This window comes from Hirundo rustica, chromosome 6 (assembly GCF_015227805.2).
Source record: "Hirundo rustica isolate bHirRus1 chromosome 6, bHirRus1.pri.v3, whole genome shotgun sequence".
Classification (NCBI taxonomy): Eukaryota; Metazoa; Chordata; class Aves; order Passeriformes; family Hirundinidae; genus Hirundo; species Hirundo rustica.
In genome coordinates this window covers 12,484,907-12,503,644 of record NC_053455.1, presented here as the reverse complement: position 1 = coordinate 12,503,644, position 18,738 = coordinate 12,484,907, and the positions used below count along the sequence as shown (strand labels likewise).

General features: G+C 43.8%; 1 protein-coding gene across 2 annotated transcripts in view; it reads right to left on the bottom strand.

Moving 5' to 3' along the window:
* Positions 1-30: 30 nt before the first annotated feature.
* Positions 31-18,738, bottom strand: part of CCDC85C (coiled-coil domain containing 85C) — a 109,581-nt gene continuing 90,873 nt past the window's right edge. For both annotated transcript variants that reach the window (XM_040068145.2, XM_058421153.1), the window contains 3 exons: positions 11,487-11,582; positions 5,410-5,508; positions 31-3,766 (listed from right to left, as the gene is read on the bottom strand). In XM_040068145.2, the coding sequence (XP_039924079.1) occupies positions 3,677-3,766; positions 5,410-5,508; positions 11,487-11,582 (285 nt within the window). In that variant the 3' untranslated portion in view covers positions 31-3,676. The remainder of the gene's footprint in view (positions 3,767-5,409; positions 5,509-11,486; positions 11,583-18,738) is intronic.

Genomic DNA, 18,738 nt, shown 5'->3' with positions numbered 1-18,738 from the left:
TATTTCAGCAGTGGTCTCCCAAATCTTACACATCAGTTTATTTAAAAAGAATGTATTTTATTTTATTCAGCTAGAAGTATACACTATCACAATCAATCTCTTACTTCATTTTTACTAAAATATTTCAAATGAATGTTTTACACACATTATCAAAAAAACCTGTACTATTACTTTCCTTCCCCAAAAAAGCCAGAGTGGTTCAATAATAGGTAAAAACGCGTGCTAAGGTCTAAAGAATTTTGCTATATACACAACAGCAGGTGCTAACTTTTCCAGTTCTTTGTAAATCATATACAGAAAATATAGCAGGGCTGTAAGATCACAGGTTTAACAGAAATCAAATTTTAAACTGATTTCTAAAGCAGCACAAATAGACTTTCCCCACATTATGAAAAATATACAATTTTATCACTTTACAGTCATGCACTTTGAAAAAGATCAGTAGTACTCTTCCCCCCCAGTTTCTAGAAAGATAAAAGGTCACTTTAACACTGATTTCATTTAATATCTAATATTTGGATAAAAATGTGCCATTCTCAAACAAGGTTGTGCTCAGCAGTCTTTCAAGGTGCGAAGAGCCAACTGAAGCTGGTTACACTGCAGCTTTTCAGGAACTGTTGGGGAGATGCTGCTTACTCCAGTCACTCCAACAAAAGTCAAAGATGTGATTTTACTTTCCTTAAGCAAGCAAAGTCCATTTGTAAACAGTGGATGCTTTCTTTGCCAGAGGATTGCAGAACCCAGGGCTTCAATCTTGAGGACATAATCTTGGGCTATTGCCCCAAATATGTGAATTTAATGGCCACTATTTCAAGGGATGCTCCTCTCCAGATTAATGTACAAAGCTCCTAAGGTGGTTTTCACTGAATACTGAGCACATAGGTAAGTGAATTTAGGTAAGTGAATTTAAATATGCATATAAAATATCTATTTAGACAGCTGAAAATTCAGCACCCATGTCATCCTGTAAAGTCATTGAGCATCATTTTACCCCAGGAAGACATTTTATAGCTCAAATGGAGCCAAGTATGAAGATTGGCAAGCCTAAAAACCCCTAGACTAACACCCCAAGGTACAGCACTGTCATGTTCTTCTGCAAAATCAGTGATGCACATTTTGCATTGACGATGATTAATAAAATCTTAAAAGGGCAGTACCCTACAAGTATGAAGTTTGTTCAGTTGAAGTGCTGGCTACCCTATAAACTGGCTCTTCAGGATTTGCAGGGCTGACCTCAACTGACCTCAATTGCAGCACTGTTTCCCTTGTAGGTGAGATCTGCAGGTGGAACAAAACAAGCTGCTTGAAGTCATTGAATGGATTTTGAGAGATTTGAGAGCAGGGAATATTTGAGTGGGAATTCCATAGTGGTGAGACTAGTAATCTGATGAGTATAGCTCTTGTGTTGTGGAGAGGACCTGCCTCATGTACCCCTTAAATAGCAAGCATGCCATGAACAGTTAACTCACTCTGAGTGCTGGAAACATTCATGTTGCTTTAGTTAAAATTCACTGACATAAATCAACCTTGTTCCAAATATACTTGAACTCTCTGCTTAATCCAGCAATCAGATGTCAACGAAGTTAAAATGGGCTTTCAAGCAGATAGATTAACCCTCAGTTTGACCCTAGGTGTTAAGGAATAATGATGCTCTGCTTTACATCACCTTTTCTGGTACAGAAATCTCAAAGTATAAATTGTATAGGAGGAAGACAAGTAATCACCAACGGTGACTAGAAACTGGAGGTCAAAATAAAAAGCTAACAGGAGGAAATCCAGAATCCTCTAAAGATGCTTAAAGAAGACAGTCAGACTCTAGAATGGATTTTTCCAGACTCCATGGGATGTAAATACTGTTAGACTGAGACCTATCTAGCTCAGTGTTCACTGACTGAGCAGTAGTAAGAAGTAATCTACTGGTGGGTGTGTGAGTGAGAGTATGCACTTGTGTTTTGGGGGTGGTTCTTGGTTATTTTTAAATAACCTACTCAACTGTTACATTTCTATTTCTGAAATGAATAATGAAGTGGTGCTTACTCTTAGTGGTTATTGTGTATTTTGGTTGTATTCATTCTCTATTTTTTTACTGGTTACAGGTTTCGGCTCTGACACTTAATTCTTCAACCAGGCAGCTATAGTTTATTGTACACCATGGGACCAATTACCTTTCATAAGTTGCCACATGGGTTCCTTGGTATGGTATCGGTGCTCCATGTACTACAGTACCACAAGTCAAGAACTCAACTGGTAGAACAAATTAATTTAGAGGAAGAACCTGTCCAGCTAACACAGCTGTCTGTTGCTGTGACTGATTCTTGTAGAGAGCAAAAAGAAAGTAATGGTGTTTGAGGTCATTACATCTCCAACTAATCACTAAAATCGATGCAACTTTTGAAGAGGAGGCTTTGATCTTTTCACATACCTGTCTTAAAAATTATTTTACACCAATGAGTTCTAATAATGAAGCCCCGCTTCCTTGGACTATTGGGAAAGAACATCTAATGAAATACAGGGACAGCTGCTGTGACAACTTGGAAAAGGAGGGAGTCAAATTCTTAGAACTACACAGGCAGCTACTCCACAATAGTAAAATGTAAGTCCCATTACTTTACATACAACCATTTGAATGAAGAAGGAAAAACCCACTTGTTTTGGTTCATTAACAAAAATAAAGCTTAAATGGCAGGAAGTAGTCTCACCTGACAACCCGTGATTATGGAGTTTTTATTCAGCTCTGCAAGGTTGCTGTTTGGTTACCTTACACAGGAACCAGTATAGGTGAGGGATCCAGCAAGAACTTTAAAAAACTCACCCAAATCCTTCTTATGTGAAAGATGAGCTGCTTTTGAAGATCCTGTGAAACCCATAAGCACTGTCAGGATAGCAGTTTCTGCTGAATTAATTCATAGTGAAAGCTTTACAAGTGTTGCCATTTTGTAGGGAATACTGTTGTGTGGCTAAGTGACTTCATTCCCATTACAACTGCAGAAATCTTGTGTCATTTGATCATGAAAAATTGTTCATTAACACCTGATACAGAGTCTTAAGCCATTATGTACGCTTGTGTGATGGGTACCACCATACAATGCAGGGCAGTACAAGTGTTTTTAGCTTGCCACTCAGTATTTTAAACAGAGCCTTGTGAAAACAGTTGCACGTCATTCTTCAAAATAAGGACCTCGAGAAAAAGTGTTAGCAGCTCATGAACTTGGCAGGCAGTAAAGCCAAAGAATTTGAATTGCATTTTCCTTGGCTGCCTGGAGCCACTAACCTGGCTAGGAATCACTGACAAGCGGGTGGACAGGAGCAATACAAACGGTGACTTCTCCGCAGGTTAAGGGTTCTTCTTGTTCCTCTTAGAAATTCTCTTGAGTTAGTTAATTCTACAAACAGACCATTACAACAAAGCAGGTTTGAACTACAATAAAAATGATGCAAGTCTGGCATTATTGGATGGTTACCCGGTGAACAGCAGTTCCAGAGCACCACAGCCTGGAAATCAGGCCTTTAGCTGCCATATTTACACTATTGTTACAAAAAAAAAAAAAAAAAAAAAAAAAGGAAACCCTGAAAAAAACTCAATCCCAACTCCCAAAGAACAGGCAGCTAGAAACACTGAGCTCTGCCTCTTTAGTCTTCACGGAATCCATCACTTCCAGTCGTCAGGATGGTGTTCCTACAAGGGACCTTTGAACTGGTTTCCTGATAGGTGTTGCCTGATGGAGGGTTTGGAGCTTGCAGCATCTCCCAGCTTTCGCCAGACAACCTGCAAGAAAAAATAAAAGGGTTTGGAGAGAGAAAGACAGGAATTTAAAAAAAAAAAAAAAAAAAAAAATCAAACAACAAAGCCACTGATGAATAGCAGGTTTTTTTTTTTTTTTTAATTCCAGTCTGAGAGCCAAAACCAGCCCTTTCCTAAAGCTGGGCTGCAGTTCTCAGCAGGGACACTGGATGGCATCTTTGCACCAGTTTCCAAGGGAAAAAAGATTGATGCATTTTTCTAATTAGTCCCTCTTGAAATTAAAATCATTTTTGCCTGGGGTAATAGTATAAAACAAATACACTAGATTCAGAGCATAAGTTCAATGGTAGGTCAACCCTGCCATGATCACAGAAAAGATGCTACCATGAACAGAAAATATAATGAAAAAGATCATGATTAAAATTTTATATATATATATATATATATATATATATATATATATATATATAAAAAAATATAAAAAACTTTCTAAAAACATACATTTTATCACTCTAGGGCCACTATTTGAATAAAAAACAAATTGCAAAAAAAACTTTATAGCTGCCTTGAATCTAGACGAAATTAATATTTAAAGAGAAAACAGCTGAAGATAGACAAATAGAGATGAGTCTGTTTGGGAGGTTGAAGTTGCAGCATTTTACCTTTCCCCCAGCATAGCTACAAGAGACTGGGCAATTAAGCAGACAAAATATCTTAAAAAGCAGGCCTTCCTTTACTCTAGTCTTTGCTTATAGAGATCCAGCAACCAAAGTGAAGTGCCTCAGCCCTTGCCAAGGATGCTCACAGTGATTTAGCTGTGCTTGTGTTTACACCCTCTTTTTATGTTCAGGTGAGTATCAGAATTTAAACAGAGCATTAGGCCCCTCTCACCTGCTGGAAGGCACTAAATGATGTCACCTGAGCCAACCTCTTATATGGACTTTAAAAAAAGAAGGCTCATGAGCATCCTCCTCCCTACTCAGTGCAATTGAAGAGTGCAGCCCCAGCTGCAGGGGACAGGCAGCTCAGGCTGTGTTCCAGCAGAAATCTCAAACTCTTTGTTCAAAGCCCGAGCGTGGCCAAGGTGCTCTGAGGCTGGAGGCAATGCCATGACAGCAGACACTGCAGAGCAGAGGTTGGCTACGAGCGCTCACCACACAGGAGGTGGCCAGCCCAGCTAACTGTGGTTGCCCAAAACACTGGCAGTGTTAAAAGCACCCCACATTTCATGATGCTGTTCAGTGACTCCAGATAAGATTCTCCCTCTGACATTACCCTGTGGTTTAGACTCAAACCCGTTCAAGCTGTACAGCTTTAAGCATGGGAAGCAATTGCTGCTTAGCCCAAATCGAGTCCTTAAGAGCAGAGGTGGAGACAATTGCTATCAGGACTCTTAGTCAGGGAGAGCCCCTTGCACATCTCTGCTCAGCTAGACAAGCTGCTACTCCCACAGCCAGGAAGGCAGCAAAGTGAACTATCTATTGAGCAAAGGCTGCTCTGTGCAGTGAACAAGGCACTCAGATTACCCAAAACAGTGGCCAGCAGAGCCTCCACTCTTCCCTTGTGCCTATGGACCTCACAATCCTCACATGCAGCACATCCCTGTTCCTCCACACTGCGAACAAAAGACCACAAAAGGAACCCTGAGAGTTGCTGGGAGTTCTTACATTGCACATTTCGCGAACGATCGCCTTCTCCTTTTCACTTAGGTCTTCTTCATAGTTGTCTTGCATCTGCCTGTCCAAATTTTCATGGACCTCAAGGACCTACAAAAAAAATATTACAAAACCATTATGATCCTCAAATAATTATTTGTGTCCCTAAGAACATCATTAACAGGTATGCATTAACACGATGCAGCCACACACGTATGAAGGTGTACAGGAGGTGTAGTTATATGAATAAATATTCCTGTACGTCCCAGGGAGGTACAGAGCCAGATGCCGTGCTAGGATGGGTTTCAGCCTTTGCTGAGGTATATACAGCACCGACTGTTCCATGAAATGGGATACCAGGGAAGATTATCCCCAGGTCTGCCTCAGCACAGCAATCCTGGTGTACTCAAAATGAGTTACAAAAAAAATTAGTTCATTCTCCGAGGGCCTACGGCCTACTTGGGACCAGTCTTTGCACAGATAGGAGTTATCCACATCCATTCTAAGAAGGGAGGAAGGGCAAGAGGGATGCAAAAAGCATGTACATGCTGACAAAGAGAGCATCTATTTTCTGCTAAAGAGGAGGGAATTAATTATTGATCCAGCTGGACTTGCACATTGAACTTGCTTGTCTGGAGCCTGTGTGCTTCTGATGCTGGCTGCAAAGCCAGCAGCCTGCGGGATCACATCCTGGCACGGAGCACCAGGGCAGCTAAACATCGGCTGTGTCCACAGGGCAAGTGTCAAGGAAACCGTGGGTAGATTAGTTAAAGATCACATCAGCCCCAGCCTCTGCTTTCAACAGCTATCCATCTTGCAGGCACAAGAGTCTCAGTGGACTAAAATAAACTCTTTTTCTACAACGTGTGCTTAAACTAAACCCACATTCCTTAGTCCAGGAGGTGTGAAAAGGGGGCACAGCATATTTCTTTCAGTGGAAATGTCTTTTAACAGTGTTAACCAGGCAGCTGGAGCTGGAGCTGAAAGATGATCAGAAGTTTATGTTTGCATTTAAATTCTGAATCTCATTTACTCTGGAAATCATCCTGCTTCCCAGGCTCAACCCATGTCTGGCTAGGCACTTTGTAAAAATGTGCTAGCATCTTGGGTATGGGAAAATGGGATTCAAAGCAATAAAATGCAACAGCCTATCCAGGAAAGGCATGTTGGAAGAAAATACACTCTGAAGAGTGAAATAACCTCCTAAAGAAAGATAGGAAGGCCTTTTCTTAGTGCTGACCCAGCCCCAGCTATTCTCAGATCCCGCCAGATGCCTCCTCAGCTGTTTAAAAGGACCAGGTTAATGTTCCTCCAGTTACACCACAGGGGAATACGGACATGCCCTCACATCAGCTATCTGTGGGTCAGCTAAAGTTCAAGGACTGTGCATTCAGCATGGGTCTAAGAAACTGGGCAACGTCCTTCTGTGATTTCTGTCCCCTCTCAACCCAGGAGCCTAAAGAAAACACACAAATGTACCCCAGGCTCAAAGTGGCTCATGCCATCCCCTCCTTTTTTTGCTTTTCTTCAAGCTGCACTGACAGCCCTTGGTCCTTTGTTGACAAAGCAGCCCTTCATGATCTCCCTGGGTAAAATGCCATCCCACAAGAACAGCTTGCTCCACTTGGCCATGGGGCTGTTCCACAGGCAGGAGGATGGGGCTGGACTGGGAAATGCTGCTCCTCTGCATAGGGATGTCACTTCCCAAAAACAACTTTCACCTTGCTCTCTGTGGGCATGCTGGCTTGTCTGGCTTTTTCCCTACTGATACATAAACTGAGGAACACCTCTAGTGCTCTTTGAGACCACACTGATGTCTGTGAGCAGGGCAGCATCACCTCAAGGTCACCCAGTCCACCACATCCCTTCCAACTTGCTGTACTGACCCCATATAGCCAAACATATTTAAAAAACAAACATACAATCAAAAAACCACCACTAAAGAATCTGAATGACAGTAGTAAAGCTTTGGAAGGGAAGCTGAAAGTTGAGGTGTTCATTTCTGTGACACAAAGCAGGCTGGGATTGAGGGATACTTTCCAAATTGTGCTAACCTCGCTACTTTTCTTGCTTCAAAGTCAGCTGGACACAGCACTGGGAAACTTCAGCAAGGGAACAGTCCATATGCCCTGCTAGGATTTTTCCCTAGTTTTGGAAGGCCAAATCCTGTCTTATCCACAATTAGTGGGAGTGATGATCACCTGCTTGATAACTCTGTGTGCATGGAAGAGGTCCAGGCTGCTGCTGTGGGGGCAGCTGGGTTGTAGGCTAAATGTCATTCTTTTACACTTGTCTCCTCATCACCTCCCCACGTCTTTAGCAGGTTTGCTCAGTTCCTAAGAAAAGTGCTTTGATGTTCAGTGAGACACTGAACTGTAGCATATGTACCTCTTATTCTTGTTAGCAAAAACAGCTGTTAGGAGTGCCAACCTGTCATCTTGCTCCTTATTTAGTAGGTGCAAACAAACAAAACTATTTCAGAAGGAAAAAATAAAGAAAATCCTAAACACATTCAAGGAAGAACTTATGCTAAATTGCAGGCAGCACTTCAGCCACATAGATAGAATTTAACTGGCAGAAAATCCCAAGGGAAAAAAAAAATTAAAAAAAGCCTAGGGGATATTCTATATGTGGGTGCAGACAGGGGCAGTCCAGAAGCCCTGCAGATCCAGGTGGAGTGGACAGACCCTCAGCGACTTTTGCTTGGGCACAGAGACACATCCTTGCAGCCTCATCACCTGTGGACAGGCTTGCATGCAAGTGTTCCACAAGACAGGTGGAGCCAACTGCACAGAATCATGGAATAATAGAATGGTTTGGCATGGATGCCATTCATTAGAGCAGGTTGCTCAGAGCCCCACCCAGCCTGGTCTTGAACGCTTCCAGGGACAGAGCACCCACAGCTTCTCTGGGCAACCTGTTCCAGTGCCTCACCACCCTCACAGGAAAGAATTTCTTCCCAACATCTGATCTAAACCTGCCCTCTTTTAGTTTAAAATCATTGCCTCTTGTTCCATCACTATGTGACATAAAAGTCCCTCTCCCTCTCTTTTATGAGCCTCCTTCACAGGACTGGAAGGTGCTATAAGGTGCCTCTGGAGCCTTCTCTTTTCCAGGCTGAACAACCCCAGCACCCTCAGCCTTTCCTCCTAGGAGAGGTGCTCCATTCCCTCATCACCTTCATAGCCTTTCCACCTCTCCTTGCCTTTTCTTGCAGTAAGGAGCTGGCCTGCTGAGCCATAAGGAGTTCCTTTTTCAACCGAGAAAGGCTTTTCCCAATGTCTGTTTTGATATAGCCAAAGCACAAAGTCTCATTTGTAAGCTGCTCTCTTCTCAAGAGAGAGTCATGATCTGTATCACAGGAGGTGAGGGCTGAAGGTAGCAGCTGCACCCAGCTTCCCACATGCAGGGGCTGGCACTGGAAAAGCCACCCAGTCCTGCAGGGTGCAAATAAGACCTACTCCATATGCTACAGCGTGATGTGGCCAAAAAAAAAAGGTCTGAGCTGGAGACCAACAGCTACTAACTATTTCACTGTGCCACAAGGGAGGAGGAGAGATTGAGACCATGACCAGTGTCCTCAGACTTTCAGTTTCCAGATGATCCTTGGAAATGGGCCACAGGATGGGAAAATAGACACCTTCTCATCTCACCGTGCCACACTGACCTACAGGAGAATTTCCTCCACATTTCAAATGTGAGAATATTTTTAACCTCAAGTGAGTGTACAGAACACATCACGTGAGATCGTGTGAGTTCATTTATGCCCCATGAGATGTGACTGCTATGTCACCTTCTTCCTGACTCAAGCCATGGCAGTTTCCAGGGTTTTGGAGACAGACAAATGCACTTCACCAGCTAAACTATGAAATTGCAAAGGAGAATTTTTTCTGAATTTATTCTAGCCCTTCCTAGGAATCTACAAAGCTCTGAAGCAGAGGGATTACTAATACATGCAAACCACCAGTCATCCAACTTCCTTTCAATTCCTTTAAATGAAAAATTGCACCATATTTTCCACATCTAATTTCCAGTTTCCAAGAATCTTCCTCATTAATTTTCAATCCTTCTCATAGAGCTTATCAAACCACATCTTAAAACCATTTATGTTTCTTGCCCTTAGTGAGAAATTCAGTCCTGCAATTCCTAAAGCAAATAAGAAACTAATTACTCCCCAGAATATGATCATAATCAATTTATAAGTATTTGATCTTGTAATTAAAAAAACCTACCAACTCTGCTTAATACCATCCCTCACCACCACCTCACCAAATGCAATGAAGAGCAGGAGCAGAAAGGTATGAAATCCACAGTTTGGGAAGGACAAAACCAACAGCAGTAGCCTGGACTGCATCAGGACTTGGATGATTAAATGACATCAAAGCCAAATCAGTACAAAGAGACAGAAAAACAAAGGTTCACATGAGTTTGCAATATTCTGCAAGGCAACAGTTTAGCAGATCCATCTGTATATATGTGTGTGTGTGTGTGTATATATATATAGACACACACAGGAAAAATGTCACCCACAAGCACATTGCAGCAAAGCACAGGATGGAGCATTCTGATAGCACAGAGCCATTCACAAGCAAACAAAAAACTTGTTGGAAAACACAGGACAAATACATGGCAGCAAGTAAACTGCCACTTGTGTGGTCAGCTCCTTTGGGAACAAGCAAAAACTGTACTAAAGCTATTCCTTAATCCTTGACCATGCTGGAAATCCTTCTCTTAATAAGTTATACAATCAATCAATAGGAGTTATACAATTTGGATGTCTAAAGTCTCAAGAAAGCTGAAAAATCAAAATTTTCAATTTGAAGGATCATTTGTAATTTAAATTCAAATTAGATCCAAATCAAACCAAACTTGTCTTGCCTTTAATAACTACTTTAGAAATAGTGGCATTCAATATCCTCCTGGGACCTGGCAACTGCCTAGTGCAACCAATATCCTTGCCAGCCACACTACTGCTTCTCCCAACATTTGTTGGTCTTACCACCACCACATCTGTCCTGGAGCCAAGAAACCCTGGACAGGGATGATATACTAAGACAGAAACACTAAAAATCAGAAAATCTAGGGAATTTGTGGATTATAACCATGAGCAACATCTGTGCCATCTATTTATGTCAGATACGGAAAGCTACAGAGCAAAGAGCTTTGTAAGCAGCTGTCTCCAGTCTAAGATCACTCAAGCTAGCGATGCCACTGCTGGATCTTTTCTCCAGCTATGGCTGTAAGGATCTGAGCTCCACAGCAGCCATCCAAGAATCCTCCTTTGAGTTGTTCTAATCTTTTTAACCCCGTACAAAACTCTTCAGCTTCAGCAAATCCAAATCTATAAATCATTATATTTCAACCAAAGACAAATTTAGTTAAGAGACTTTCCAGCCATCCCTATGGCACTTTGTAAAGTACTTGTGCTTCTGTGTCTCTTAGATACTCAGAAGTATCTTGCTGAACTGGTTAAACATGTAGCACTGGGGAATTACACTTTTTCTGCTAATGGATGGTCACTAAAACCTGAGAGCTGCTGTGAAATCATGGTGCAAGTTTTCTCCTTTAATTCACCTACCAGTCTCCCATGGTTCCATTGTCAATGGTCCTAACTTTAATCCCTACTGATGATGCACATCCCACATGGGTAGGATGCCACTGCTTGTTGTATATGCTCATAAAATAAAATCTTTTGCCTTAGAAGGCTGCTGCCTTTTGTTATTGTTAATAACAAAATATATGAGGAAATGCAGTTTTTATGTTCCTTTTTTAAAACAGCATTTCAGTCACCACTGCCATCCCAGCGACCCAGTTTACATAGGACTGATGAACACAAAGGGTAAGCAACACCTTCAGCATCAGCAGCTTTTATTGGAGGTTTCCACCCTCCAAAAAATAGCTGTGTATAATCTTGCTTAGCTCTGCAACTATTTCAAGCAATGCTTATTCATCATGACACAGGTGCTGGTTACCCACATCCTGCCTGTGTACTAACTTTCTGTGTTCAGTTGTTTCCACAAGAAGAGCCAATGCCCAGCTCTGCCACGCAGGTGCAACACAGGACACCTCAGTGCCCCACACAGCCTTACCTTCATAGCATGCACCACAGCCTCTGGCTTCTGACTCACAGGGACATACCCTGCTGCAGGAGAAGATGCAAGATCAGACGTCAGGCGAGCTGGGCCCTGTGGAAATCAGATAAGATACATGTTAATTCCCCTCTGGGTGATTTAAGGATGAAGAAAACATCCAGAAAATTTAACCACTAGCTTGTCTCGAATTCAATCCCCTTAGCCATGTTTCAAAAGCAAAAGACACCACTAGCCCTTCCTCACAAGCCACTCGATTTGACACCATTTAAGTACCAGCACTCAGTCTAGATGTGTTCAGGCAAGAGATCACCGCAGTTCAAATCTAAATTGATTCAAGAAACATTTTTTGTTCACTTAGGATTGCTTTCTACGAGGACAAGATCAAACAGTACTCATCCTTCTGGACACAGGAGCAATGCAAACAAGATGATTTTCCAGCATAAAACGGTCATTTCTAAGAAGCTGTGTTCACAAAAGAAACAGTTGGCATAACTTCATTGCTTCTCTGGCAGCGTTTTCACATAGACATCAAGTACTGATCTTCAGCTACAGAGAAAATTGTGAAAGCAACCTTAAAACAAGCAGATGTCCAAACCTAATGTTGGCTGGGTTTGTTTCCAAAATGCTGGCCAGTCCTCCCGCATGAAGGATTCCATTGGGAAAGATGCCGAAATGACATTTTACAAAAGATTTCTACTGTCCAACCAGCCTTGTAAGCATTTTTTCATAGGGCTTTCCTTTTTCTACAGGCATCCAGCTTGAATTATGAGAGACACAATATCTCTATTCAGTGAGATGCACCCTGCCTGTCCCTAATATTTTTGCATTGCTTTGTAACTCCAGGAGAAATCAACAATGAAATCATTGACCAAACTTGTGTTTGGTCTTCACATCCTTTAGGAAACACAAAGAATTATTATACTTGGGGGCCTCTGAAAGCAAATTAGGATGGCAGAGCGGCATGTAGCACCATCACAGGAATGCTTTCACACACAACACACGAGGCACTGCACTCACGTCTTTTCCGCGTTTAAAAACACAGCATGTTCTATGCTTTGTCTCATCACTTTGCCTTCCATGCCAGGGCCAGCAAGCTAGCTGTGCCAGAAGAATCATAGAATATTAGAAACACAGAACAGTTTGGGTTGGATGGGACCTTAAAGTTCCTCTAGTTCCAGCCCCCTGCCATGAGCAGGGAACCTTCCACTCAATCAGGTTGCTTAAAGCCCCATGCAGCCCGGCCTTGGACACTTCCAGGGGTGGAGCACCCACAGCTTCTCTGGGCAACCTGTGCCAGTGCCTCACCACTTTTACAGTAAAGGAGAACCAATGGAGGGGCACTTTCTCAGCCCTCATTCTTTGAAATGTTTTAAGTGGTAGGGGGCCTTTTTACTCATAAAAGCATTCATGTGCATGTATTGAAGGAAAAGATGGGCTAATCCATTAGGCTACAGACAAAAAGGCGTGGAGCCTTTCAAGCCCTGGCCACTGATCTAAGCCTAAGCCATGCCATGACCAACAGCCATTTTCTCATAATAGCAACCTTCATGAACCGAATTGCAGGTGATACACAAACTTCCTTTGGAGAGGGGATGGCATCTCAGAAAAAGGAAAGTTAGCCTTACTAACCCCACACACAATAAAGCTCCAAGGTTATTTACCAGACAGAAAAAGCAGAGGCACTCTCAGGATGGGCATGGTTCTGGACCTAGTGGCAGAGCGTTACAGCTTGCTGGAGCTGTGGCCACCTGGGGACACATCCTCAACATCAGACAGAAAAGACAGAGGCTGGGGAGGGAGCACTAGGGACTGGATCCAGCCAGTCTACAGCTGCCACTTACGACTGCAAAGTGGGGTACAGATTTCTCACAGGGCTGGTAAATACAAGAGTCCTCCCAAAATCAGCCTCCCACAGAGGTCAGAGACACCAGTGCATGCATAATTACTCCGGCTTCATCATGAAAGATGCTTCCTTTCTATAAATGACCCGGTTCACGACAACCAAAAGAAGAATATTCAGGAGGTTTTGGCCATACTTCATATGGATCTTCTCCCATGGCCTTCTTCAGAACTAACACAGGAAATGTCAAGCAAAGGTCTAACATTCAATATTTCTTTGGAGTTGAGAGTAATATGACAAAATTAATAGTAATTCTGTTGGATATTTTTGCTGACAACATTTTAAATACAGTTTCCTGCCAAACTAGAGTAGATCACGAGGTCCCCCATATGAAAGACAGCAGCAGTTTCTCCTCACATAACTGAAGTCACTAATGAGCTACAAAGCACTTCCATGATCACAATCGCTTTCAAAATTATTACAGAATACAAATGAAACAAAAAATGATTAGAGAGAAATGTTTTCTAAAGAGCTTGATCACACTTAACCAATCAGCATACTGATAAGATAAAAGCATTCTCACAAACACGGTGATATATTGGATATATCATATCACACAAAAAAGCATCCAAAGGGTCACCTTCCTTCTCAGACTAGGGCAGTCAACTGCGTGGCCCCTGAACACAGGTGAAGAATTTGACTGAAGAAGGGAAAAATAAGTTTAAAGAACGAGAAATGCAGCAAAAGAGGTAGACTCAAAACTTGCAGTCAAATTCTAAGTGACAGATGACTTCATTTCTAAAACAGGCACGATCCTTGATCCTTAGCTTGGAAGCCAAAAGCCCCAGCCAACACAAAGAGATGTCCAAACCGGTGAGTGCCATCACCAGCAATGGTGAGTGCACCACATGGCCCACTGCCCCAGGCCACAGAGACCTCCCCACCACGCCAGGCTGGTGCCAAAAAAGGCCGAGCACAAATGTGAAGAAAGTGGGGGACCAAGCAAGGATCTCCCCAACACCCTCGCTCGTTGCAGCTGCGGGATGCAACCAGTAAATTGCGCACACGGCTGAGGGTGGCTCAATATTCATCGCTGCAGTCAGTGCTTCTTGTGCAGCTGCACCCTAGGGGAAGGCTCTTTCCGCACACACAAACTGTCGGCGTTTTTTAAGGGGTTGGTGCTTCGTTCCCACTGATTTCAGTGCGGTTCACAAAAGAAAAAAAGCTTCAGCCAAACTCCTATCAGCTTCCTGCACGGAGGTACACATAAAGGAGGCCAGAACCGAGGGGACTGCAGTCAGCAAGGAAAGAAATGACAACATATCCAGCAGGATACACGGCCAGCAGGATGCATGGCCAGCCTTTGGAGGATGGAGGAGAGGAAAATGGGCAGAGTTCACCGATAGTGTTAGCTGAAGAGGAGGAAATGGAAGGAATTGGAGATAAGGTCAAGGTTGCTATATTGGAAAACTGCCAACAGTGGGAGAAGGGAGAGAATGGGAAGGAAGAGGAGGATGTGTATTTTACCCAGCAGGAAACCCATTGAGGTGAAAGGCAGAGGAGAGGGAACCAGAGATTCGAGACAGGAGATTGGAAGGAGGGCAGGGAAAATCTCAAGTAGTCAGTGTTAAAGTAGTAAGTAAAATTGCACAGATGGAGGATATTCCTCATAGCTAGAACAGATGCATTTGGCAACTGTAGGCAAGAATTCTCACAGCTGCCCCCCAGCACTCAAACTCAGCTAATCTGAGGACCCCCACCACTGCAGAAATCCATGTCCTTCCTGTTCCCTATAGCTGACATTTTCACAGACATAGGAACACAACTGACTCAGCAGCCTGGCAGACAATAATAGCAAGGTTAATCTGGTTACATCCTAAGAAGCAGGAATTGTCCATATAGGCAAAAAGCAATATGGTGTGTTTTGAGGCAAGCGTCACTCTCAGTTTCCTCTCCCCGTCTGGTTTTGTCGAGCACGCAGTCTTTGTATTAGGGGGACATATGGCTTTTCCACTTGCTAGGTTTTTATAGTGTTTGGTAGTTCAGAGGTGGTTTACTCCTCACCCTCAGATATGTGGCTGAGGCATTACATAATTATATAAATGAATGCTACAAGACAGCTCAGAAGTTGCCAAAATTGCCATTAAAATTTATAATAAAGATGTTGAGAAATAGCATACCACTTTCAGCGACATCCATAGCCACAGTCACCCTGCCAAAAGGAAGAGCTGCCCAATAGTGAGACTACCAATCAAATTAAGAAGAGGTTATGTCTCTGAGTTCCCAGGTGCTTGCAGGAAGCATCCTATGCACAAGGTTTATCGACCACTGCACCTCTGAGACCCAAAGATAGTTCTCCTTAAGAAATAAAAGTCCCAAGGAACCAGAGGCTATGGAGCTTTGTGTGACCCATCCTATGCTTCCTCAGCAAGTAGGTGGTTTTGCTTCACTCCAAACCACTGTGGCTGCTCAGAACACTCAAGATCACTGAGCATGGATCTCTGATGAGTTCAGCCCTGGACAGAACAGCCCTATCTCTGCTGCCAGGATGGTTCTGGAATTGATGGTTCTGGGACTGTAATGTTCTGGGAGGGTCCTGATGAGACTCTTTGCATCCCTCAAGGGAGGACAGTGCCAAGTACCCCCATATCCAGGCCATTTTCCACTGTCTCTCTGCAGACAGCAGTACTGAAGCACCACTGAACACATTTCCCTTTCAGCCCTTGCTTGCTCCTCCATTTCAAGCAGATCAGTGCTGAATATTAGCTCGTATCAGTGATGGGAGCAATGCACTTCTATGAGCTTACTGCTCCCATGTGGCATCAGTCCCCATCCCACCCACCCCACATCATGCACACTGAAACCACAAACCCATCAGAGAAGCTCAATTCTGAGTCCCTCCCAGAAACCTCTCTCTGGAGCCTGCAGGGCTTGTCTCCAAGTCTGTATGGAGAGTCACAGTCCAGCTGTATAACTGGCTAAGAAAAGAGAGAGAAATTCTGCAGTCTTTCATGCCAGAGCATCCTTGAAACAATAAGCTACATGCAGGGGATGAGTTCCCCAGTTCTCTGCTGCTAGAATGATAATGACACCTCCCAACCCAAAGCAGAAAACAAAGCAAATCAAAGCAGCCCCATTCACTGCCCCAGCCAAAATCCACCAGCAAAGCAATAGTGCTAATGTGAGAAAGAAAATCCCCAGACCACAAATACTGCCAATGATCCTTTTCAATCGGACACCAAAAAAATGAAGAGCAGAGGCCTCAGCTTGCAGCAGCTGGTGAACATCTGCTGCTGTGTCACGCCACAAAGGCATTACCAGTGTCTAAAACCAAGTTTCCTAATGAGTCCTTGCTGGCTCTATCTGGCTGCACGGAATGTGGTCCAGCACCAGTGCTGACAAGCACTGCCATGGATACTCCATCCCTGTGTATTCGGAGGACCAGAATTAGTAAGACTCTCTTCAATAGGGCCACGAAATCATGATAATGACACACCTCCACAGAGGTAAAGGGAGGCTTAAAATATGAACACCTCTTAATAACAGTGGGAATGCTTTGGAACCCAAGAAGAAAAGAGCCTAACCAGCGATAACAGGTGTCGGCTCTTTTAGAGGTTTCGGATAAGAAATTTAAAAACAAAAACAAAGAAATTGTGATAAACAATTTCTCCTCAATTCCTCCAGGGATCTGAAAAGACATGAGAACTTGGGCTTTCCATCAGTTTTCAATCTCTTTTTGCACAATTATATTCTGTTTTTTAATGGCACCCTTTCCTACCTCACCTCCAAGAGAGCTATTCACGATCTACAGAAAGACTGCAAAAGGCTAAGTTTCAAAATCCAGAAGAGAACATCATGCTGGTTTTACTTCAGCTAGCAGGCACAACCTAGACACTGAGGATGCTTCAGACCAACATGGAACATATGAGCAAATATTAATGCTTCTGAACCTCACATCTTCCTCTTCCTTCTATTAATTTTTGTCTCCCATTTCAAAAACAAGCATTTAGAATTCAAACCTGATTATATAAGCCACATTTTTCTAATGGCATAACTCAGACAACATTAAAGCTAAATGGAGTCATATCAGACACCGTGAAGTTTTTATTGCCGAGACAGAACACAGAAAATTACATTACATCAGGCACTGTCAGACAGCTCACAATAAAATTCCCAGGCACATCTATTATCTCACTGTGGTTTTGTTTGCAGCCTGCTTACCCAGGTCTGAATTATACTTGGACCCTTCCTTAGCACCTGTCACCACCCAGGTGTTTTAAAGAAAAAATAAACAAAAAAAGGTGCCAATGCCAGTCTGCAAATTAGGAGCTGTTAAGAGACAAGGAGGAGGCAGTAACATACCCACAGTTCATTGAAAGTGGGTGGCAGAGGAGGGTAAAACCATGGAAAGGTGCCATGACTGGCATCCCAGTCATGTTCTGTGTGCCAACAGAACAGGGGGGCCAGCACATTCCTATTTTGTGAATGGCACATGTGGCTACAAGTTCAAGGAAGTGCCTGGAGCAGCTCCAGCCAGGCAGTGCTGGGGGCAGATGGGGAAAACCAGCAGCAAAACCAAGGGCTGAAAGCACAAGGCTGCTCTGGCACGGGAGAAGGGAAGGCAGGGAATGCACCAAACCCCTGAAGCACGGTGTCCCCACCAGAAGAGCAGCACAGGCAGCACCAAGGGCACTGGGCTCACACGGGCTCATGGTCCATTCAGAATGAGAAATCCCCCTTCACACAAAGATGAGTGGCAATCCTGGGTGATAACACACACACAAAAAAATCTCCTGTTACCGCCAGCCTGAGGAATTCCCTGGGCCCCCTCACCATTTTGCACCCCGGGCCACATTTCCCGTGCTCCGCTGCCCTGCAGCTGCAGAGGGGTTAATGGCTGAAACAAAGCACCGGCAGCGCTGAAGCATGCCACGACTCCCGGCTGACATTTCACACTCCCTTCCTGCAAAGTCCCTTCCCTCCCCGCTGCATCTCCTCATGCCCACGGCAGCTCTGCCATTGTCACCAGGTGTGGTGCTCCTGAGGGAGCCCAGCTCCTCCCGTGGCACCTGGTGGCACTGTGCCAGCCGCCCCGGGGCTCCTTGCTGGCTACAAGATTTCCTGGAGGCACAAAGAAGAGACCGGTGCCGGCTCCGCTGCAGACCACGCCTTTTTGCCACCCCACCGTCTGTGCAGGTGACGCCAGAGCTCTGATCCTGAGCATGGGACACCCTCAGTGGAGCCAGGGAGCACCCCAGTGTGTCTTTTCTGCCTGGCAGACGATCCAGAGCAGTGATGGTGCTTGGCTCTTCTTGTTCCATGCCTCCTGCGCAGAGAGCCACCCAGCATCCAGGTCAAACCAAACCACCAGCTCCCTTCTTGGGCACTTCAATGGCTGCACATTCCCAA